We start from the raw sequence: 25,784 nt of genomic DNA on the forward strand, positions 1-25,784 counted from the left end.
GCCCCATGGCCCTTGCTTCTGGATAGCAGGGTACCTTGATAGGTACCCTGCAGCCAGTATCGCTGCGGCATTGACGCCCATAGTGTCCTTTGGACGCTACAGGCAGGAACCCTGCCATTTGTACAGCTGCCTTGTAGCGTCATGAAGACGCTCCAGGCACTGCCGCACTTCCGGGTGCTGGTGGTCCTGTCTTGCGCAAAGGGGGTGCTGTTAAGCCCTGGCATTGGGAATTGCCTATTTACATAAATTAAATATATTTTACTCTACATGCCCCCAACATATACGCCAAGGCACATTATCATAGTCTCATGCTGCCAGCAATTACACTGTGATTGACAGGCAAGGAGCTTTTGGGGATGGCAATGGGGAGTGTCAGCTAAAAATGCAGGTGTGTCCTGACCATCTCAGGGGCATCTCACATCACGCGTCTGCGATCCCATACAGTGTTAACAGGGCTCCTGTGGCTCAGTTACAGTGGCCATTCTGAGTGACCTAAGACTCAAGGAGTAGACGTTTGCCTGATCTGCGTCCAATGCTGCGTATGTGTACACAGTGTCAGACTGGGACATGAAGGGCCCACAGGAAGAATGCAAAGGTAGAGGCCCACTGAAGGGAGGCGGTGCAAAGATGAAAGGGTGTGGCCAGCCAGGGGTGTAGATAGCTAGCAGAGGAGCATACGTACATTTTTTTTTTAAATGCACAGGCCCAGAGCCAAATTAAAAATACAAAAATAGCATCAATAATGCTGAATCTAGTATTCTAGTTATAGTTTATTATTATTATCATTTATATGGTGCCACAAATGTTCCGCAGCGCCTTACAAAGTACATAAACAAATTGTAGACAAGCGACTTACAGAACAATACAATACACGACCAGGAAATGGATAATATATATTGCTACATTAGCGACCATAACACCCAGATAAGCAACAGAGCATAAGCAACCAAGTGTTAGGTGCCCTAGTGGTGAGTAAGAAGTATATGAAACTAAATTAGGGAGAAGCACAAGAGGGTAGAGGGCCCTGCTCGTAAGAGCTTACATTCTAAAAATTGGCAATGGGGATTAAATTAAATAAAAGTTAAATAAAATTAAATGGAATAAAAGTTTATAACCAGGTAAGTAATAATTTGTATGTCCAGTCTCCAGAAGGCATAGGGATTAGAAGCGCTAGCTCTAGTCATCCTGGGCTAGCTTGGATACAGCTATTAGCATTGTAAAGTCTGAAATGTATGTACGGTGAGGGAAAAACTAGTTCCGTTACATGAAGGTGCCAGTGCGTGCTGCACTTTGTCTGTGGTATCTACACTTTTCACTGGAGCATTGTATTGCACAAGTATTGCTGCCTGTACTACACTACCTCACTCATCACAGAGCATTACAGTCACCACCATACTATAAAGAGAGCATCACAGTGACCACCGTATAATATAGAGGACTTTTCAGTGACCATCATATAATACAGAGAACATCGCAGTGACCGCTATATATTGCAGAGAATATTGCCCTGACTACCATATAATGCAGAGAATGATGTAATGATGCCATATAATGCAGAGTGTCGCAGTGCCCACCATATAATGCAGAGTGTCGCAGTGCCCACCATATAATGCAGAGAGTGTCACAGTGACCACCATATAATGCAGAGAATGCCGCAATGACTGTCATATAATACAGAGTGTTGCAGTGACCGCCATATAATACAGAGAGAGTGCCGAAGTGCCTACCATAAAATGCAGTGAGTATTGCAGTGCCCACTAAATAATGTAGAGTGTTGCAGTGCCCACCATATAATACAGAGTGTTGCAGTGATTGCCATATAACACAGAAAGTGCCGAAGTGCCCACCATATACTGCAGAGTGTCGTAATGACCACCACATAATGCAGAGTGTCGCAGTGACCACCATATAATGCAGAGTGCTGCAGCGACTGCCATGTAATACAGAGAGTGCCACAGTGACCGCCATATAATACATTGAGTGCCGCAGTGACCGCCATATAATTATTATTACCATTTATATAGCAAACACATATTCCGCAGCGCTTTACAGAGAATATTCGGCTATTCACATCAGTCCCTGTCACATGTTCACACACATACACACTATGGTAAAATTTTTTGGGGGCCAGTTAAACTATTAGTACATTTTTGGAGTGTGGGAAGTAAACGGAGTACCCAGAGGAAACCCACGCAAGCAGAGGGAGAATATGCAAACTCCACACAGTTAGGGCCATAGTGGGAATCAAACCCATGACCTCAGTACTGTGAGGCAGTAATGCTAACCATTACACCGTCTGTGCTGCCCAGAGATATAATACAGAGAGTGCTGCAGTGACCGCCATAGAATACAGAGAGTGCCGCAGTGCTTACCAAAAAATGCAGAGTGTTGCAGCGGGCGCAATATAACACAGAGAACATCAGTGACTCACATATTACACAAATATGAATACACCCTTTACACACACACAATATTAATACACCCCACCTTGACACACACATACATTAAGACACCGCCATAGACAATATTAAAACACAGCACCCCCTCCCTCCCATATACTACATATTTTACACCACCACTTATACTTACCTGCCCAGAGGGAGATATGTGTCTCAGTAATGGATGGACCTGGCTCCTCTGCTCTGTGTTTGTGCAGTGAGCGCCTGCAGCAGCCTGGGCTCCTCCCCCCTGCTGGCTGTGTGTGACATCACCGCAGATATCAACAGGCAGCTGCTGCTTTTATAAAATACACAGACTACCACAAAAAAATTTTAATGCTGGGTACACACTAAGCTATATGTCGCCAGACCCGACAGATCGGAGCAACATATCAGTCACATTGGCCAGTGTGTACCCGCTATGTCGCTGACAATGCGCTATCCCATTGTTATCCGACGGGCAATATCGTCAGCGGTGAACATTCTGCCGAATGCAGCATGGCCCCTCCCATCGCTTCCAGCGGTCTACTTTGCACCGGCCTTGCCTCCCCCCCACAGCAAATCTCCCAGCCACCACCTGGGTCAGTGAACAGGGGAACTTCTGCTTCTGTGGAGAGCGGTACAATAATAAATGTCTGCAAGCAACAGTGAAGAATGGTGGAGATTCCTTGCAATTTTGAGGCTGCATTTCAGCAGATGGAGTTGAGATTTGGTCAGGATTAATGGTACAGTATGCTCAATGCTGAGAAAATTAGCTGAGGGCTGTATAGGCATGAAGCATATAAGTGTCCTAATTTTTTGTAATGGGTTATAAAGGTTGGGAACCTGTTGCTAGGTAGATTAGTTGGTTTTGTTTGGTAGAGACGGACATTGGACTTTAGCCTATGAATGGGTTTCAGGGCGTATACCTTTTAATATCTATTTAAGGAAGGATTTGAATAGGGTCCAGCCTCTTTGCAGTTTGGAAGTCAGGCTGAGTACCATTTGTGTCAGATATATGTTACCTCAGGAATTTTTCTTCTGTATTAAATAATCTGTCTTGTCTTTCTTAATATCCGGCTTTACTTCATAAAATCCCCACTCTCTCTATCCCTAATCATCTTTCATTTCTTTCATTGTTTCATTTCAATCTTGCCTCCCCCCCCCCCCCTTTCATACCCCTTTTCACTAATTTTTAACTGTATTTTTTATTTCTTGTTACTTTTTAGCTTATCTATTGTTATTGGACACCCCTCTCGTTTTTTACCAGCTGCTTGACCTGCCCTGCGAAGGCCCCCCCCCCGGTTTCTTCCCCGCCATTTGCGCTGCTCAGGGTCGTCCACCCCCCCCCCCCCCCCGAGGATAAGCTTACCTTATTGGTGTCCCTTCCTGCTCACAGCCAGCATGCCCCGTCCAAAGAGATCTGCTCCCCCACCGCAGCGCCTTGCAGACGCGGCCCGCCCGCTGGCGTCCGCCGGCTTCCGCCCACCCAGTGTGAGCGGGTACCTACAGCCGGCGGCGTCATCCCACTTCCGCGCTGACGCGACCAGCTCGCCGGCGTCCTCCGCTTCCCGCCCCCCCAGTGCGGGGGAAAGTTCCCCCGGCTCTGGGGAACCAAACAGCAATGCCCCCTTGCAGCACGCGGCTTCCCTTCCCGCGCCGTCCGTTTCCTCCACGCAGCAGCCTCTGCCCGACCTCCCCGCATCAAGTGTAATTAGTGCGGGGCAGGTGGAGCTTGCAGACGCGAGCGCCGGGGACTGGGCATCCCCGGCCACGTCATTATACATCCCCAGGGGGTTAGCTACTTTAGAGTCTGCAGGCCTCCGTCTGCAGGTCGCATTAACCCCCCACAGTAGGGCTTATATGGCAACCCCTGGTGCTAGTGCTGCAGGGGTTAATGCAGCTGCCACCATTTTAGGAATGAGCCTTGAGTCTCAAGCTGCAGGCTCCATTTTAAATGGAGCAGCAGCGCCACCTACTGGCCAAACAGGTTTTATGCAGGTAGTTAGCTCACATAGCTCACTTGCGACAGTTAATTTGCAAGCCCAGTCGTTAGCGTTAGGGACGCATAGGTCCATGGCCGCTAGCACATTCCCTGCAGGTTTTCCTGGTTTCCAGGTTTGTCCGGCAAACGTCCCACGGCAGCAATATTTTCACTTGTCAACATCCCCGCAAGTCACCTCATACCTGCCTGCAGTAGTATCCGCCCCTGCTGCGGTGCAGTCCACTTGGTTGTCAGGCTCCCAGCTGAATTTTATGCACAGTCCCAATTTCATACCAGTTTCTGCCCCATTACAAGTAAACCCTCCGCAGGCAGCGATGTTTGGACAAACACCATATTGGCAGCAAGCTTTCTCATCCATACAACAACCCCCAGGCCATTTCATGTACCCCTGGCAAGCAGGCCACGTGCCACCGGGTCAGTGGTTTTCTGGTTACACACCGTCTAATAGCACACCTGTTGCTGCCCTTTCACCCGCACGGGCCCCCCCCTCGCATCATGCTACCTCTACCAGCAGTGCGCCCATTTTACCCCCAGTCCCTGCAGACACAGAACCCCCTCTCCTTCCCCCCACTCCTGCGGCAGAATTGGTAATTTCAGATGCTTTAACAAACACTGTTTCCGTTTCTGAGGTGGCTATCAATTCAGGTACGGAGGTAGCGCCAGTAGAAGTGGTACGGAGGAAGAGACAAGCAACAAGCGAACAAAGGGTCTTAACCGGGGAGTCATCCAGTTCGGTTACAGCAGCCAACGCGGACGCGGTGGAGATTCCTGGACCATCTGGATCTGGTGAGCATGCGGTTTCTCATATGCAGATGAAGAACTAACAGAGGACATCTTCAACCAGTAGCAAATCCTCTGGTTCGCCTAAGCGCCTGCGGAAGTTAGCAAAGTTAATTGCGCATCGCTTAGCTAAAAAAGCGGCAAAACAGAAAGATAAGGCGGTAGCGGTACCTTCTTCTGAGCCCGTGATGGTGCATTGCGCAAATACAGCTGTAACTAGGGGTTTACGAAAGAGAATGAAGGAGAAGATTAAAAAGGGGAAGTATGTAGACGTATTTACGCTTACGGACGAGATGAAGAGGGATTTTGAAAAGGCTAAGAAAGCTGGAGGCATAGGTGAAAACGCTTTTCGGAGTTTTCATCACTGGTTAAGGGTTTTTTTTAGTTTTTTCCGTATCTTATCTTGAAACAAGGAGCATCCCAACATTTTGAAGTATCTATTTTTGGTCCACGAAATGTTCACAAAGTCTAGGGGGTATGTTTGGAGGGAGTACGACGAAAAATTTCGTAAAAAACAGGATGGAAACCCAACCATGCCTTTAGGATTTAAAGACGTAGAGGTGTGGTTAGAAGTCACAGAGCAATAGAAAAATACGTATGAGGGCCAAGATAAAAAACACACACATGCGACTAAGGCAGGGCCTGGGTACGTAGGTAAGGGGAAATGTTTTGCATTCAATGACTCTAAATGTCACAGAGGTGCAAGTTGTCGTTTTCGACACTCATGTAGGATTTGCGGAGCAGGTCACCCAGCAAGAGAATGTAAGTCCTCAGCAAGGGAGGGTCAATCCGAGCGCGTTGCAGGCAGTGGAGGTAGTAAGTAAGGCGCCGTCTCCAGTGGTTCTTTTGGAACTCAATAAATGGTTGGCAAAATACCCCAAGTACGAAGATGCTACATTTTTGCAGGCAGGTTTTAGTTTAGGTTTTAGTTTGCCCATTGTTGACTCGGTACACGTTGTAGCACATAGGAATTTAAGGTCAGCAAGGGAGTTACCTCGTGTGGTGAGGCAGAAGGTGGAAGCGGAAATGAAGTTGGCCCGGATGTGCGGCCCTTTCTTAGCTGAACCGTTACCCGATTTGTGCATTTCCCCTTTAGGGGTGGTGCCCAAGAAAGTTCCGGGAAAGTTCCGCTTGATTCAGCATTTGTCTCACCCTCGGGGGGCCTCTATTAATGACGCAATTCCAGAGGAGTATTGTAGGGTTCGCTACCAGTTATTTGAAGAGGCGCTTGATTTGATTAGGTTTTTTGGCCCCGGGGCATTGATGGCGAAATTGGACATTGAGTCCGCTTTTCGCCTTCTTCTGCTTCACCCCAATTCCTTGCGGTTTATGGGGTTTAAATTGGACGGCCTTTATTACTTAGATAAGTGTTTACCCATGGGTTGTTCTGTCTCTTGTGCATATTTTGAGAAATTCAGCACGTTTTTGCATTGGTGCATCCAGGCGGGCACCGGTCATACCGGCATAGCGCACTACTTGGACGATTTTCTTTTTATAGGCCCAAGAGACAGTGATGTTTGTCAGGATCTTTTGTTTTCGGCTTGCGCATTGTTCAATGTCATGGGGGTTCCAATTGCGCATGAAAAGACGGAGGGACCTACTTGTTGTCTTTCGTATCTGGGTATAGAAGTAGACACAGAAGCAGGTTGTTGTCGCATTCCGGCAGACAAGGTCCGGAAGCTGTTGGCCCAGATAGAAGAATGTTTGAGCAAGCACAGGGTGGGACTGCGTCAGGTTCAGTCCCTCCTGGGTTCTTTCAATTTTGCCTGCAGAGTCATTCCGATGGGAAAAGTTTTTTGTAGGAAGTTGGAGAGGGCAACTGCGGGAGTTGTCAAGCCGCATCATACCATAAGATTGTCTAAAGAGATGAAGGACGACTTGCGGGTATGGTCATCGTTTTTGAATTACTTCAATTTGGAACTGATCTGGACTTCCGGGCCGGTATCAAATTCAGTCATTCAGTTGTTAACTGATGCGGCCGGTTCTTCAGGTTTCGGAGCCTTTTTTCAAGGGGAATGGTGTGCTACCCCTTGGCCCCCATCTTGGTTTGCACGCGGTTTCACGGCCAACTTGCTTTTGTTGGAATTGTTCCCGATAATTGTGGCTGTGGAATTGTGGGCTGAAAGATTGTCGAATGAGAGCATTGTCTTTCGGTGCGACAATTTGGGAGTGGTTCATGCAGTTAATAACCAGCGTTCTTCGTCACCACAGGCACTGCGGCTTTTACGCCACCTGGTTTTGAAGTGTCTACAGTTTAATATTAATTTGACGGTTAAGCATGTCCCCGGGGTTGACAATGGGATAGCGGATGCTTTATCCCGTTTCAACTTCGTTAAGTTTAGAAACTTGGTGCCAAGAGCTGAACCCCGTGGATTAACGTGTCCTCCTTATGTCTGGCAGATTATCGATCAGGCATAGCGGGATTGGCACGGAAATCCTTGGCACCATCTACACTGCGAACTTATTCGTCTGCTTGGCACGAATGGGAGGCTTTTTGCGGTAGTCGCCAGCGGGAGGGTAAGTCGGTGGAGGATCGTTTAATGGAGTTTGTTTGGGGACACTATAGCCAAGGGAGGTCAAAATCTTCCATGGCTTCAGCTTTGGCGGGAATTTCCTTTTTTGCTAAGCTTAACCAGGTTGCAGATCCCACTAAATCATTTGTTTTGTCAAGGGCTCTTAAGGGATGGGCTAAAGAGAGGCCATCGCCGGCAGACTCGCGCAGGCCCATTGATTTGGGTTTGTTAACAGATTTGTTAGAAATACTTGGATCGGTAACGGACTCAAGTTTTGAGACAGCTCTGTTTCAAGTGGCTTTTTCTTTCGCTTTCTTTGGGGCCTTTAGAATTAGTGAGCTAGTGGCATCAAGTAAGCGTTCCAGCGATACTGGTTTATTATTTAAAAACGTTGTAGTAAAGGATGAGGCGGTCCAAGACGGATCAAATGGGAAAGGGCCGTTGGTTGTCTATTAAAAGTAATGTTGTAGCTGATATTTGCCCATTGAGATTAGCTAAGAATTACTTGCAACAGCGGCCGGCAGTAAAGGGACAGTTTTTATTACATGCGGACTCTCTGCCCCTTACTAAATTTCAATTTGCATCAGTTTTTAAGCGTTGCTTGGTTAGATTGGGATTGAAAAGTGAGGACTACGGCACCCACTCCTTTCGCATTGGGGCGGCCACTTGCGCAGCGGCCAGCAGTTTGCCAGCATCGGCCATCCAAGAGATGGGACGATGGAAGTCTTCAGCTTTTAAGTCATATGTTCGTTTTAATAAGGTTTGAAGTTGCGCCGTTTGCGCTAACCCAAAAGCGTTGCTTACCCGTCAGTTTTTGAATGGCTAGCATTCAAAAAGTGGGGGTGTGAAGGGATTTTTATTTTCCTCCGAGGGGGCCTAATTACAATTGGCTGAACTTCAAGGTCCACGGGAGGTTTTTATTTTTCTCCTTCACTTGGGTCTTTTATCATTTTGTACTTTCTCCATTTTCGTTTTAATCGTTTCAGTTACTTGGTTTTCTGGGCATGGATACTGACGTTTAGGGATTTTTCTTTTACAGCGTCCCATACATCAACGGAGCAAGTGTGGATTGTAGGTCACTCCTACATATTTTGGGCCGAAAGGCATCCTTTTGCTAGGAAGGCTTCATTGATGTTGGAAGGGCGTAGGGTTAGATGGTTAGGGGTTCGCGGTTTAAGGTGGGCAGTGTTTTGGGATTTAATCTTCAAGAAGGAACGTCTTTGGGGGAGACCACGATGGTTAGTAGTGCACCTTGGAGGCAATGATGTTGGGCAGGTGAAAGGTATTGATTTGATCTTGAAAGTTAAGGCGGATTTGGCAGAGGTGGCTGCACGCTGGCCAGATGTTCACGTGGTATGGTCAGAAATGATACCTAGATTTGTTTGGAGAGGTTCCAGGGATCTGGTGGCCATAGATAAATGTAGGAAAAAGGTTAATGCAGCTATTTTTAAGTATGTGTCTGCTTCGGGTGGCGTAATTGTTAGGCATCAGTTGTTGACATTACAGAGTCCGGAATACTTCAGGTCGGATGGGGTGCATCTTTCTGACATCGGTGTAGAAGTTTTCCTCAAGGATATTTTTTCATTTCTTCGTAGATAAGGACTAGGGGCGTTTGTAGTCGTAAGGTAATTGAGGGTGGCGGGGCTGCGTTTTTTTCTTTCAGAACCTAGCCGTGGCGGGAAGGCGCTACTAGCCAGCGGCCACAAGTGGCATAAGTGGTCGTTGTGGGGCACTTACCCTTTTGAAAGACGGCGGGTATGTCCTACCCCTGCGGGAGGACAGCGGGCGTTTCCTTACGGAGCGTCCACACTGTGCCAGAGTAAGGGGTGGTGAGTCCTGCACAACGCGGGTTATGCCGTTATAGAGGGGGGGGTGTTTAGTCGTCCCCCAATTTTTAAGGTAGTCAATTTGGCTAGAGCTGGTGTGTGGTAGCGTCCTTCTTTGCCACCCTTATTATTTAAATTAAAATTAATTAAATAAATACAGTTTAATTTTTAAACCAATTGCAGTGGTGTCTTGTCGTTTTTTATTAGTTGTAAGCTAGCTTAACGGGTTATATTTACAAGTGTTAATTGCAATAAATGAATGGACAGCTTAATGCAAGCAGGTACTTATCCATCATGCAATACCATCAGGGAGACATTTGATTGGCTCCAAATTTATTCTGCAGCTGGACAACGACCTCAAACATACAGCCAATGTCATTAACAACTATATTCAGTGTAAAGAAGAATAAGGAGTCCTGGACGTGATGATATGGCTCCCACAGAGCCCTGATCTCAAAATCATCAAATATGTCTGGGATTACATGAAGAAACAGAAGGATTTAAGCAAGCGTACATCACCAGAAGATCTGTGGTTAGTATGTATATATATGTATATAGCCCCAAGATAATATCACACTCTTAGAGCAGCAACAGATATTACACTGACCCGTGGGGATGCATGTAGCTGCCCTGTATCCATTTATATTTATCTACTCTGGCTTGGGGGGGGAGGGGCTTCATTGGTAATGGGCAGAGCTTAGGTCAGCAGGGGGCTCAATGGGTTGTGGTCTGGAGCGTCGCTTCCTATTGTTTATCAGGCCCTGATGGCAGCATACACCCCCTTTTGCGGCATGCTAAGCCCCACGCCCTCACAGAAAGGGGCGTGGCCACAAAGCAGTGGGGCCCACCGGGGAATTGCTGAATTCCCCAGAAGCCCAGTCCAAACCTGTGTGGATAGCTGCGATGGCTCTGGTGGGTGTCTCAGTACAAGTCCCAGCCGCTGCTGCATTAGCATATTTTCACAAATCCACAGCTACAGAAATCACATCTGTGGGAGCATTAGCGTACAACTCTGAATCTGGCCCATAGTTCCTACCACACAGACCATCATTCAATAAATGAGACCAAGGATCAAATTAGTATACTAAATTGAGGGCAGCTGTACAAATAGTTGAGGAAACTGATAATTATTGGGAATTGGACTTTGGACCTGATTCAGACCTGCTCGCTAAGATGCGGCCGCTCGCACTGACCGATAGTTGCCCGTCTGCGCATGCGTATAATTTGCAATGCGCGTGAGCAAGTCAGTCTTAGCGATGGGGAATTGTGCACTCGTAGTACACAGACTGTCCGCTACTTTGAGTGACAGAATGTGCCGTTTGTGGATGGTAACAGGGGAAGGTGCTTGTGAACGGGGGAGTGGATGTTTGAACGCAGGCATGTCTGGCAGTCAGAACAGTTTAGTGGGCGTGCATAATTAGCAAAGTAGCGTCATTGAACACGTCACTTGGTTGTTTTTTAGAATGAACTGCTCGCAGTGCTTGCGGGAGGGAAGAGTCAACCACAAGCGTTGTGATCGCTTCCGATGGACCACGATGTACCAATGTTTAAAGACACTTCCTGGAGATGATGTGCACTAGTGGGCGTCTAAATACACGCTAATGGGTATCTACATTGTCAAAGTGATCGCTCGCCAATACATAGTGGGCCGTGCTTATGCCTTGCCGAGCAAGCGGCTGCCTTGACGTCAGTTGGCAAAATTTAAATATGCGGGGAGCGAGCGGCCGCAATTAGCGAACGGGTCTGAATGAGCTCCTTTGTTCAGTGATATAAGAAAATGGATGCTGGTGTAGCAAACCATTTTGCGCTGGTGCTGATGTAAGGAAAGCTGCTGCCAGGGCCGTAACTAGGGTAGTGCGACCTGTGCCATGGCACAGGGCCCCACAGGGCAGGTGGCACTGTTTGGGCTTATCAATTTGCTGTTTATTATCATTCTCACTTGTAGCTTCCTCTAATTTTATCCCCAGCATCTCTGGCCTCTCCTATCTCTTCCCTGGCCCTTCCCCATGTGGCCATGACCATTTTTTGGGTGTGGTAACTCCCTATTAAAAAAAAATTGGGGGGGCACCATGCGGCCGGCGGTTCGATTCCCGTCAGCGGCAGCGCTGGAAATCCCGATCGTGGATAGGCAAGTATATACTAACCTAACCCCCCTAACCCTCCTTAGGGGTGCCTAACCCTAACTTCCCCCCCAAGTGCCTAACCCTAATCCCCCCCTTCCCCGCTGCCTAAACCTAAGTCCCCCGTGGGGGGGGGGCTAACGCTAAGTCCCCCCCGGGGGTGCCTAACCCTAACCCTCCCTCCCCTTAGCCTAACCCTAATCCTCCCGGGGGGGTGCCTAACCCTAAAGCCCCCCTGGGAGCCCTAAACCTAACCCTCCCCCCCCCCCACGGCGCCCGGCATCACTACGATCGTGATGCCGGGCGCCGGTCTCCCGGCATCGGGGAAATGCGGGCGTCTACATCTAGACGCCCGGCATTTCACCCTTGCCGGGATAAGACAGTAGGGAAGCCGGCTGCCGGTATTTAGGCACTCGGCTTCCCGATTGCCTCCCTAGGGCACCAATGTGCTTTCTGCCACAGGGCACCAAAAAGTCTAGTTACGGCTCTGGCTGCTGCTATCATCAAACAACTAAAGCTGGAAAGTATAAATGATCACACTAGAGGTGTTTACAAGGAGTAAGCTGATGAACTTTTCATAATCCACATAGCACAAGCCAGTGATGTATTAGCAGAGGTAGTGGTGACAGCAGGTGATGGTGTAAACTGTGACAAGCATGAAGCTAGCGGCAATCCTGCACTACCTGAGGGTTACTCAGCTGGCCAATGTTAACGCAAGTGATCCGATGGCTGCGTCGTCGGATGCAGCTGCAGATCACTGAAGCATGCAGGAGGCATCTTTCTACTACAGACGCCTCCTGCTGCTTTTGCATATCTTAGCATCACTGCTGCATGCAAAGATGCAGCAGCAATGCTAAAGCTGTCCACATCAGAATCAGGCCCAGAGTCTGCTTTTATGTCACACTTGTTTTTGTGTCTATCCTCCTGGCCTGCAATGGCTCTGTCAGTTCTTATGGTCACAGAATGTGCTTTAATAGTGCCTTCCACATATTGGAGTGCACTAATGTAGTACCCAGGTGTAGTATGAAATGGTGACTGTAGCTAAACTGTTTTACCTGGTGACCTGGATTCTCATACAGATTCTTTTCACTTTTCAGAGAGGTAAGGAAGATCAGTCCAGACAAAGGGTCATTCAAACAGTCTGCTCTGCGGAGAGCCGATTTATTAGAGATAACTGCAGTTTTGTGAATTTGAGAACTGGCTTCCAAACCCAAGCTGCTTACTAAAATAATCGGTTAACAATAATCTGGCTCATATCACAACACTCAGCAATATAATATGCAAGTACAGTAATACATTCAATTCAAATACGGTAGGGCAATTAACTTCAGATATGTATTCACTTCTCTGTTAATACTGTAAAATTTCAATAATTAATTACTTTGCATACTCTATAGGAAACAGCTACGATCATGAACAATATACTTCACAGTGTCATATAAAATCAAGTGCAGAATAACATTTCTCTATAAAAACTACGATCTCAAAAGATTGGCAATAAAGTACCGTGTTTCTCATTAGTACGCCCAGGAATAGTGTCCCTAATCTTCACTGATCAGCACGTTGGAGCTCATTATAAGAATACCCGGGTATTAAATTGTACTTGAAATGGTTACAGTCTTTGCAGAAAATCCACTTCCTATAAGATCAGTCTCTATAATTGTGCAGTCCTTCTCCTGGCATGTAATACAATGCAAAGGATACCTGTCCAGATGCCAGCACTTGACTATCAGCATATACGGTAGCACGTGACCTGCACAGCCTCCTCTCTTTGGTGCTATAGTAAGATCAGTAAAACTGAGATCTTTCAAGCTCTCTTGTCTTGACATAGAGGGGGGTCTCCTCCTCCAAGGCACTGTTACCCCGATCAGCTGCTGATCTCCACTCTCTGTGCCCTCAGTCAAGACTCAGTGCAGCACACACACTCCTGGTAGTTGCTTTTCTCCAACAGCTCACAGTACATGGCTCCTGTCACGCTCCACATGGCTGCTTCTGCTCTGCCTTCTCTAGTTTCACTTTCGATCCTGGGCTCAGCTCACAGGTGGCTGCTCCTGGGTCCTAGAGTCAATCCTCAACAACACTCACTGTACACAAGAAAGGACTGCCAGGCTAAGCAGTTTCTCTGGGGGTGCCACACTATCACCTCTGACATGACACACAGCCGCTCAGCTGACCAGGGCAGAGTGCTCTGAGCTCACAGCTAAACAGTCAATTCGCAGGAGGTTTGGAGATATGTCCCATCGTGTGGCAAGAAAAAGATATTCCTAGGCTAAAGATGCCCATTAGCAGTGTGGCCCCACTTACTGTCCATTAGGAGTGTGGCTACATCCTTTGTGATGCAATCATACCTACTATGTGCTGCAGCCAAGCTTCTGGCACAAATACCTACCTCCACAGGTATGAATTTGAGGTCTAATTATCTACGACAGTGGCCAAGTATTTGATATTCACTGTGATATTGCAGTGTAACTACTACTGATTGAACCAAAATTGTATAATTCTTAAATTGCATGTATTGAGAATGGAAAGGGTATGGGATGCCAACATCCCGACAGGGTTAGGATACCGACACCTGTCGGTAGTTATCCTAACCCTCCCCCTCTCCCTACCATAACCCTAACCTTCCCCCCCCCCCGGTTCCTGAACCTAACCTCCCCCCTAGTGCCTAAACCTAACCTCCCTGTACCCTAAACCTAACCTTCCCCCCTAGTGCGTAACCCTAACCCTCTCCCTAACACCGCTACTTACCTGCAGGACTGGTCTGATTAAGCAGATTTTGATATATTACTTTTATTTGCATTTGCAAATTTCAGCTCTTTATGTTTTTTCCAGATTTTAAACGGATATTTTGATTTTTACTTTAGTGCTGTTTTTTTTTTATAAAATAAATCATTATATACTGTATTTTATATATTGGGATTGACATGTTGATATATAGTATAAAATGGGTAATGCAATGCTCTTGAATCTACAAACCCATCATGAAGAATCTTCCAACAACCAGAAACGTAAAAAAGCGAAATGCTGAAATTCTGAAGTTATGTCTGGTTAAGGGATACCGATGGTCAAAATACTGACAGCGGCATCCAGACATTCAGAATCCCAACAGATTTCTTTTAGTATTATGACCCTTCCCCTAACCCACCCCTCCGGCAGCCTAAGCCTCCCATCCTGCAGCCTAACCCTAACCCGCCCTTCCCACAGCCTAACCCTCCCCTCCGGCAGCCTAACAATAACCCGCCCTTCCCACAGCCTAACCCTCCCCTCCCACAGCCTAACCCTCCCATCCCGCAGCCTAACAATAACCCACCCTTCCCACAGCCTGACCCTTCCCTCCCACAGCCTAACCCTCCCCTCCGGCAGCCTAACAATAACCCGCCCTTCCCACAGCCTAACCCTCCCCTCCCACAGCCTAACCCTCCCATCCCGCAGCCTAACAATAACCCGCCCTTCCCACAGCCTGACCCTCCCCTCCCACAGCCTAACGATCCCCTCCGGCAGCCTAACAATAACCCGCCCTTCCCACAGCCTAACCCTCCCCTCCCACAGCCTAACCCTCCCATCCCGCAGCCTAACAATAACCCGCCCTTCCCACAGCCTAACCCTCCCCTCCCACAGCCTAACCCTCCCATCCCGCAGCCTAACAATAACCCGCCCTTCCCACAGCCTAACCCTCCCCTCCCACAGCCTAACCCTCCCATCCCGCAGCCTAACAATAACCCGCCCTTCCCACAGCCTAACCCTCCCCTCCCACAGCCTAACCCTCCCATCCCGCAACCTAACAATAACCCGCCCTTCCCACAGCCTAACCCTCCCCTCCCACAGCCTAACCCTAACCCACCTTTCCCACAGCCTAACCCTCCCCTCCCACAGCCTAACCCTCCCATCCCGTAGCCTAACCCGCCCTTCCCACAGCCCAACCCTCCCCTCCCACAGCCTAACCCTCTCATCTCGCAGCCTAACCCTAACCCGCCCTTCCCACAGCCTAATCCCTTCCCACAGCCAAACCCTAACCCGCCCTTCCCACAGCCTAACCCGCCCATCCCACAGCCTAACCCTCCCCTCCCACAGCCTAACCCTCCCATCTCGCAGCCTAACCCTAACCCGCCCTTCCCACAGCCTAACCCTCCCATCTCGCAGCCTAACCCTAACCCGCCCTTCCCACAGCCTAACCCTCCCACAGCCTAACCCTCCCATCTCGCAGCCTAACCCTAACCCGCCCTTCCCACAGCCTAACCCCCCCTCCCACAGCCTAACCCTCCCATCTCGCAGCCTAACCCTAACCCACCCTTCCCACAGCCTAACCCGCCCTTCCCACAGCCTAACTCTCCCATCTCACAGCCTAACCCTAACCCGCCCTTCCCACAGCCTAACCCTCCCATCTCGCAGCCTAACCCTCCCCCTAGTGCGTAACACTAACTTCCCCCAACCCTAAGTCTCCCCCTAACCCGAATACCTCCGCAATATGTCAGGATTCTGATAGTCGGGATGCCTTTGTCGGTATTGTGACCGTCGACATCCTGACTGTTGGGATGCCGACTACATCCCCCAAGTTGCGACCTATACCATAACATCCAACCATTCTGGTTATGGAGGGGCAGTCCAACAGGCCACATTATCCTGCAGTGGGGAAAAGTAGGGAGAGAGCTCTCTTTCTGCATGCAGCATCCACACACTGAGGAGAGCTGCTGGAGCCCGTCCTTGGGAAATGCAGGGCTTACCCCAGCGTGACGCGGAGCGGGGGCATGATTGCCCCAACGTGATACGCAACCGAGGTGTGGCACATGATGGCTCATGCACAATGGCCTGGGACACCCCTCCCAAATGTTGGGAGGTATGTCTATATGCTTATTCAGATGGATCTCTTGCACTAAGGATAGGGCTTGGTTCTAGTGCCTGATAATTATGACAGCTATATGAATTTCATATAGCTGTCATCATTATCATCATGCACTTGAACCAAGCCCTATCCTTAGTGCAATAGATCCATCTCAAATCGGACGATCTTTCAGTACCCACAACTCCACAATTTCATATACAAACCCACGATGCTCTCTCTCACTAAACATACCCTACTTGCGAACGTCTCCTTACAACCCAGTTACACCCATTCAGCTGACAGTGGCGATGTATGTGACTCAGAATCGCTGTATGCTTATCCATGGAGCATGAACTCTGCAAACAATGTGCAAGATCCATCCGCAAACGGACTTGCATGCAACTCTCAACATTGCAATTAACTTTTCAACTACATGTGGTACACAGTATTTATATTACAGGAAAAAAAAAGTCCCTAGCATTTTGAATAGACTCTATACTGGTATACACATTTCATAATTAAAGGTGCAATGCCGCAGAAAATGAGTTGGCAACTGGAGAATAGCAGTTTGCTTGTTTTTAGGGGCATCAGGAAATTGTGAATTCGATCTTGAATGTCCCATTGAATTGTTTTAAGAATAAGCTGCTCTATATTTTTATATTACAGCGATGTATGTAAAACGTGTTAGCAGCAGAGAAAGCCTAATGATTATGGCATCTATCTGAGGCTGCCCTCACTGCCCTGTACATTAATGGCAATCCTAAACTCGACTAAACACTTCCGGAAACGCCTCCCTGACGTCACTTAGGTTGGAGAGCGTCAATTGGTCAGCCAGCGGAGAGCAGTAAAGAATGCCGAAGGTCACGTTTGTAGATGGTGCTTGGCAGGTAGAGTGACAGCTGAGAGTGGACAGGAGCCGCACAGCTACAGCCAGCATGCCTTATATACTGATCAGCACCCAGATCCGCATGGTAAGAGGCAGGCAGCTCTGCTGTACTGGGAGAACAGGTTTCATTGCACTTTTTACGTGTATTTTTCTGGTATATGAATCCATATTTCCATATATGTTATATTATTGTCTTCACTTGTTGGGGTAATATAAGACTTTTAAATGTTTTCAGATGACATTTGCAAATCTGAATATAATTTCTTATTCTTTTTATTATATCTTAATACTAAAATAGCTATTTAATTGTAATGCAATAATTTTTAGTTCTGTTTTAATAATAATAAAACATCACAATAATATTATATTCTTCAGGCGTGGTACAACAAGCCATTCACTTTGAACACTAGTAGCTATATAAATGGTATTTACATTAGCATGTCCTATTGTTATTCTATGTATATTACTTACACTTACGCTCCTCCTTTAAGGGTAAAATCATAAACTCCTGCATACAATGTACAGTATTACTGTGTATAAATTAAATATTACTTGAATTGCATTTATAGGAAAAGAGACCCCCCCCCCCCCCTCCTTATCTTTTTCTGCAGTACACCTCCTGGCAGGACACTGTAGTACTAATAGGATCATGCTGAATGCTTAGATCTGCATCTGACACACAGGTCTGTCAGAAGCAGAATAACTTAGGGACAAATCTTTTAAAAACAGGACGTCTACTGCAAATACAATGGAGCAGACCTGACCAATCCTAAAATCATTTCATAATACAGGTTGAGTCTCCCATATCCAAAATGCTTGGGACCAGGGGTGTTTTGGATAACGGAATTTTCCGTATTTTGGAATATTTGCATACCATAATGAAATATCTTGGGAATGGGACCCAAATATACTCACATAATGCATTTATGTGTTACATACACCTTATACACATAGCCTGCAGGTCATTTTATATCATATTTTTAAGAATTTTGTGGCTCAAGCAAAGTTTGTGTACAGAAATGAAATTCCTTTATGTTTCATATACACCTTATTCACAAAGCCTGAAGGTAATGTTATACAATATTGTTAATAATTTGTGCCTTAGACAAAGTTTGTGTACATTGAGCCATCAAAAATCAAAGGTTTCATTATCTCAGGCATGCTAAAAATATTCTGTGTTTCGGAATATTCCGTATTTTGGAATATTTGGATATGGGAGACTCAACCTGTGTTACTTTTCAGTAGAAATGTGGTGTGCTTATAGGAAGTGTGATTTACTCCTACACTGCAATACCATGGTGGGCATATGGAATCTGTATTCATTGTGTAATTACATGAAGTAGAACTGAAATTAGTATTATTCATAATTTTTTGGGGTTTTTAGTAAGAATTAAAGTTTTAGATGATTACGACTAAATTATTACCGTTACCCTATTAATACTGTATATTATGGGCCACATTTAGAATTTGTAAATCCGTTTGCACAATATACTGTAGAAATTAACTTTGCCGGATTGTGCTTGTGCTAAAGTGTGTGCTCATAGTTAGAGTTATGTGTATATAGTATTTGCGAGCCCTGATATACGGAGGTGTGTATTTGGGGCCTATGTGTGCTCGTAGTTAGAGTTACGTGTATCTTGTACTTGCGAGCAGGGCCGTAGCTAGGGTAGTGCGGCCAGTGCCATCGCACAGGGCACCACAGGTCAGGGGGCGCTGTTTGGGCCTGTCAAATTTATGTTTACTATCATTCTCACTTGTAGCTTCCTCTTATTTCATCCCCAGCATCTCCTGGCCTCCTCTATCTCTTCCCTGGCCCTTCCCCATGAAGCCATGGCCCTTTTTTGGGTGCATTATGTCCTTTTGAAAAATGAGGGGGACACCAATGCTCTTTCTGGCACAGGGCACCAAAAAGTCTAGTTACAGCTCTGCTTGCGAGCCCTGGCATACGGAGGTGCGTATTTGGGGCCTATGTATGTGAGTAGAGTACAGTAAGGGTGCCCATATGTAAGTTAAACATGTCTCGTAGAGCTGTTTCCTAGTTCGAAAAGCTAGACTCTTTACATGCCACTTGGCGGGATATCTTTTGCATACCCATTAGATTGGTTCAAGTATCTTAGTTGATGATGAGTAACTTATGTATATTTTGTTAAAGAAATAAATATATTTAAAAAAAATACATGAGCCGCACTATATAACCTAGCTAGGCCGGTTCACAGGGGGACACTGAGCTTGGGGTCCTCCTGCTAAAATGGGAATCAGCATCAGACTAGGCAGGCTGGGCTGATTGCACAAGGAAACCCACAATGTGAGGTCCGCCTGTCATAGTTGAACATAGCACCAGTCTGGTTGTTGTGGCACTGGAGCTGCCCTCTATAGGAGGGGAGACAAGTGCAAGACTACCAGCTGTGTCCTGAAAAACTGTGGATGTCCTACCATCATCCCTGAGCTGAGGGTACCGATTGCCAGCTGCTTGGTCCCAGTATGATGATAACGGGGTCACTAATACCCCTACCACATTAATGCTAGTAAAGGGACCCTGTATATACCTGGTCGCCTCAGTCCCTCCACTGCTCCGCCCTACACGCTATAGACTTACACTTACTGGCGCATAGCAGTCCTCTGGCTAATGTCTGGCCTGTCATGCTGCAGTGGGGGCTGCGGGAAGGGCGCTCCCACTGCACATGTACGTAGGAAATAGGATAGACCTTACCAGATTATAATATAGGTACAGGTTGAGTCTCTCATATCCAAATATTACGAAATACGGAATATTTTTAGCATGACTGAGATAGTGAAACCTTTGATTTTTGATGGTTCAATGTACACAAACTTTGTTTAAGGCACAAATTATTAAAATTAAAGTATAAAATGACTTATAGGCTGTGTGTATAAGGTGTACATGAAACATAAATTAATTTCATGTATGTACACAAACTTTATTTGATGCACAAAATTGTTGAAAGTATTGTGTAAATTTACATTCAGGCTGTGTGTATAAGGTGTATATAACATATAAATACATTCTGTGTTCAGATTTGGGCCCTATTCCTAAAACATTTCAATATGGTATGCAATTATTCCAAACTACGGAATATTCCAATATCCAAAATACCCCTGGTCCCAAGCAGTTTGGATATGGGAGACTCAACCTGTACAACATTGCCACAATTACATTCTCCCTATTCTGAGATGTCTGTATCTGTAACTAATAGGTGGGATGCCACCAAATTTAGTAAGCACACAGGGTCTGATTCAGCAAGGAACGCAGTTGCTAATATGCATGCAATCAGGCGATTGTTGCGTACTGTGCGTATTGCGATCGGGACTGCAGTGACTTCGCAGACCCATCGCAAAGTGATTGACAGGAAGAGCCATTTGTGGGTGGTTACAGGGAGATGGTCGGGGGAGCGCTGGCGTGCCAGTGCATTTGAACACCGTTGCAGGGGCGTGCATAAATTAGCCACTGTGATGCGCTACCTCGCCTGAGGCCTGATAGCGTGCAGTTCCTGAGTAAGGTCAGAGCTTGTGCAAGTGTGCGTGAGGCTGCGATTGTACTTGAGGTTACTGATGTTTTTGCAGTCTTGCTAAACATTACGGATGTGTGTAGGGTAAAGTGGGCGTAATTATGTAGTGCTGCGACGGCAATGCGATCGCAATGGATTAGCTAACTATCGCAGTTGAGCTGCATGCGTAATCGCTATTGCATTCGCAGTTGCGTTCCGTAGTGAACTAGGCCCACTGTTTATAGCATAGGGAGAAGGATTCCATGAAAAAAATTATTTAGTTAAAAAATCTGCAAGTAGACTTCTGGTTCCGGCCGCAATGTAGGAGGACGTGGCAGAATCAGCTCTAATGCTACCATAGCCTAGCATTGTAATTCTTACGGCAAAGTACCCCTTATACCTTGCTTGGTGTCTCCGGTGCCTCCTCTGACTGCCAGCTGGGTGGGACGGTGGTGAGGACGGAACAAGGAGCGTTGTGGAGACAGGCTGCGAGGTTGGAGCGGAGTGGCGGAGATCTGGGCGCGCAGCTGTCTCAAGGCTGGGAGCCGGAGTTGCGACTCGGAGGAGTGCCTGGTTGAAGCCGCCTCGCTGATCACGCAGGTGGAGATGGTTGCCTGGCGCCGCTGACTGATGTAATTTGCCAGCGACCTGGACAGACACCGGGAGGACACGTGGAGGGAGAGACAGTCTGTATGGTGGGAGAGACCAGGCCCGACCTAGCTGACCCTGGGGAGTAAAGGAGAACATTGCCCAGACGGATGGGACGGACACTGGAGGAGGAAGTAACACCGGATGGTGAAACAGCCAGTGGGGTGACGTACTGAGTTTTGCTCTATTGATACCTGAATGGAAATTTAGTAGTATGCGTAAAGCATGAAACCATACCTGTAGAAGTGTTTTGCCTTCCTGCAAGGTTGTGTGAGTGAAGTCTGACTAACTGGACTGCATGAGGCTGTTCCATATAGCATGTAAGAGGCTGAGAACCAATTGATGTTTAAAAGCAAAAGGAGACAAGAGATAAAGGGAAAAAGAAAAATAGATACTTACAAATGAATCAATAATAATGGTATATAAGTTCATTAGCTGTTAAAGAGTATATAGCTCATATAAACCTGGTGCTGGATGTGGGGAAAAAATAAAAGGAAATAGCTGGAAAAGATTCAAGCTTTAGCTGTAAAAGGCAGTACAGCAGTGGATAACACCTCCCCTGATAATAGTAAATAGTGAAATATTGATCTCCAAAAAAAAAAAATCTAACAGATTTTTAAATATCAATAGAAGTATATGGAAAAATATCTGATTTCTCCAATGCCAGGGAAACAACAAAAAACAAAAATGGAAAGAGGGAAAGCAACAGCTATACAAAAAGTGGCTAATATAAACTGTCCTCAGATGGGAGAAAAAACACAGAGAATAGGGCGAACAGATATCCGTATGGCGCCCAGCTCGACTCCCACATCACCAGAAAGTACAAAGGGGTCCTGCCATTGGCATATGCAGATATTGTGCAAGCTATTAAAGAAACAGTGACCCCCTCTGCTGAAAGAGCAAGCCAAAGAACAAAGTATACTAATACAGCAAGCCCTTAATGAAATTAGAGATCAAGTACACCAGATAAATCAAAGGTTATTGTTGGTAGAGCAAAGAAGTGGAGAAAATTTCCAAGAAACAGTACAAATAAAAACAATAACAGTTAATTTAAAAAAATCTGAAAAACAAATATGTTCAAAATTGGATGACTTAGAAAATAGAGCAAGACGAAATAACTTAAGAATAAAGGGACTCCCAGAGACAATTAAAGGACCAGCTGTGCATCATTTTTTTGAAAACCACGCTCCCAGATATATTGAAGATTCAGGAAGGCTGTACTGATTTAATAATAGAAAGGTGTACGTCCTAATTGCATTGTATTTATTAAAAAACAAATATGATATAAAAAAGCAATTGATAGCAAATACATTAAAAATGTGCTGTGAATCAGCAAACTAAAATATTAGGACAATATTCCACCCTAATTGCACATCCATGCAGGCATAAAACATCTGTTCCTATAATGCTCCAGGATAGAATGTTTGTCTCAATGATAGACAATGACACTTGTGAAATTCACTGTAACTGTCCCGTATACATGGTCAAATGACAACAGGTGGTACTTGAATCAGTGGCAAATAGGACTGTTCATGGTGTAATTACCGTTCCTTACACCGATAGGTGTAGCTCACTGGATATACCCCAACAGGGGCTTCATTTTGATCACCCATTACCCTTATATTCACAGGACCATAACACAGAACCATACCGTGAAATCTGGAGGGCTCCAAGTGCAGTACATCAACTGTGTATGTCAGTAGGAGCATTCGCCCTATCGGTGTAAGGAACGGTAATTACACCATGAACAGTCCTATTTGCCACTGATTCAAGTACCACCTGTTGTCATTTGACCATGTATACGGGACAGTTACAGTGAGTATGGGTCAGGTGTTTTTGGGATTGCAGGTGCATGCAGCAAGTGGATGTTTCATGTTTTTAAAAAGTTCGCTTTAGAGACATAAAAATATACTAGCACCCATTTTAATGTACTCCAAATTTGATGGGAATACTTATTTTAACCAAAAAATACAGCTTTATGCCATTCTTCACCACTTTTACAAAGACGCTAATAGCAAGCAATTTACACAACTTACCGTATATACTCAAGTATAAGTCGTCCCGAATATAAGTCGAGGTAACTAATTTTACCCCAAAAAACTGGGAAAACTTATTGACTCGAGTATAAGCCTAGGGTGGGAAATGCAGCAGCTGGTAGTGCCCCCAGTAGTCCTAATAAAAATAAAAAAACAACACTTACCTGAAACCCAGCCGCTGCTATCAGCTCCTTCGGCCGCTTTGCATTATGGGAGAGACGTCGTCATGACGTCTCTCCCATTACCCACTGCGTGAGCCAGAAGATGGCTCCCGCAGTGGGAGCGGCAGCAGCCGATGAGAGTCTGACAGACTCTCATCGGCTGCTGATTACAACAAACACACAGCTGCCGGCTCCGGCGGCTGTGTGTTTGGCAGTGTGTAGTGCTGACCGAACTCCGTCCGGTCAGCGCTACACACGCGGTGCAGCTGTGTCACAGAGACACAGTCTGCACCGCGGCCCGCATGGTACGCTACTCAGCTGCGTATCATGTGGGAGAACCGGCATCACTCGCTTTATAAGCCGAGGGGGTGCTTTTTCAGCACAAAAAATGTGCTGAAAAACTCGGCTTATACTCAAGTATATACGGTAAGTACCCAATATAGTCTTATTAGGGCTATTAATACACATCTATAGTGATTCCCTATGTTAATGTATCTTTTTCTGGGGTACAGACTGATTACCCCAATTCTTTCAGTACTTTTCGCCTGTTCCGCATTCGCCTATTTCCGTTTTCGCCTGTTTTGCAATTGAATTAGGCGAAAAGCGGGGACGAGCACGGAATGAATTCGCCTCTGAAACAGGCGAATGAAGCGAAATGTCGGACATAGGGCCTGATTCAGAGCCGTTCGCTATTTGCGGTCGTTCGTTCAAAAACAAGGGGTGGCTATTCAAATGATCAGTTCGCAAATTGCAGTCTGTTCACACCTCTAAGTCTGAATGAGCGAGCAAAACATACGCTCGTTTATTTGTTAAAAACGCCCCCTGGCCGCACGCACCATACGTCATGTCCGCTATTTATTAGATTAATCGAGTACATCGACCAGCGTATGAACTGCTCGCTATTCTTGTGGTTGGTTTTTGCTACCACAATCTTGCGAGCAGTTCTGGCTATAAAATAACCCAGTGACGTGGTCAATGACGCTGCTGTATTAATTATGCACACCCATAAAACGCCCGTTTTGACCTTTAAGCACGCCTGCGTTCGGATCTCCACTCCCCATGTTCAAGCACCTTCCCCTGTTACCACCCACATACGCCTCATTCTGTCACTCAAAATAGCAGGCATTCGCTATATTGCGAGCACATGAATTTCGGCCGCACTGACTGGTTCGCGCATGCGTATAACGATCCGTACGCATGCGCAGATGTGCGAACATCGCTCGGAACGAGCGTACTGCCGCTAGCGAGTGGCTCTGAATGAGGGCCATAGTCTTGCTGCAAGAAGTTCACTTATTATCCCCAGAAATGGAAAAGCTCAATACAATGGGTTAGAGGGTGATAGCAGCTGCACCATTTAATACAGGATCTAGAGGAGTGCTGATATTAGCAAGAAAAGGGATACAGGTGGAAGTCGAGTCCTCTTTAATAGACTCAGAGGGAAGATATCTCATAATTAAATGCAGTGTTGAGCAAAGTAAAATGGTATTATGCAACATCTATGCTCCTAATTTCTATTCAAAAGCTTTTTTCACAAAGATAGTAACAAAATTATATGCATATATGTCATTACCTATAATAGTGGGAGGAGATTTTAATTTAATTGCTAATAAGTATATGGACACTAACTCAATATGTAGAAGTAGGAAGGAGTTGCCAAAAAAGGGGGTACAATATTTTATGAATCAGCTGAAATTAATTGATATTTGGAGAGCCCAACATCCATTATATAAAGAATTTACATGTATTTCAGCAGCACATGGCACATTATCTAGGATCGATTATATCTTTTTGACGGATGCTTGGATTACAAACGTGATAAAAACAGAGATTGAACCTGGGTTCATATAAGATCACTCTCTGATGTGGGCACAGATTGCAATTAAAAAAGATAAGGGTAGAGTGCAACAATGGAGATTTCCGATGTATATGTTGCAATCACTACATTTTAGAAAAGCGTTAGAATAATTTTGGGATGAATATGAAAATAACAATAAATCAAGTAAAAATGAAGACCCATTAAATTATTGGCAGGCATCCAAAGCAGTCGTCAGAGGAAAGATTATAGAATAT

General features: G+C 46.1%; 1 protein-coding gene and 1 pseudogene across 1 annotated transcript in view; both read left to right on the forward strand.

Annotated features, from left to right (window-relative positions):
• LOC148451053 (uncharacterized) overlaps positions 1-8,481 on the forward strand; it is a 53,655-nt pseudogene extending 45,174 nt beyond the window's left edge.
• An 8,842-nt stretch (positions 8,482-17,323) lies between these two features.
• LOC148451054 (GTP cyclohydrolase 1 feedback regulatory protein-like) overlaps positions 17,324-25,784 on the forward strand; it is a 36,261-nt gene continuing 27,800 nt past the window's right edge. Inside the window, exon 1 of the mRNA XM_088462332.1 lies at positions 17,324-17,451. Within this exon, the coding sequence (XP_088318458.1) occupies positions 17,416-17,451 (36 nt within the window). The 5' untranslated portion in view covers positions 17,324-17,415. The remainder of the gene's footprint in view (positions 17,452-25,784) is intronic.

Source organism: Taudactylus pleione, unplaced genomic scaffold (genome assembly GCF_031769625.1).
Source record: "Taudactylus pleione unplaced genomic scaffold, aTauple2 ptg001187l, whole genome shotgun sequence".
Taxonomy (NCBI): Eukaryota; Metazoa; Chordata; class Amphibia; order Anura; family Myobatrachidae; genus Taudactylus; species Taudactylus pleione.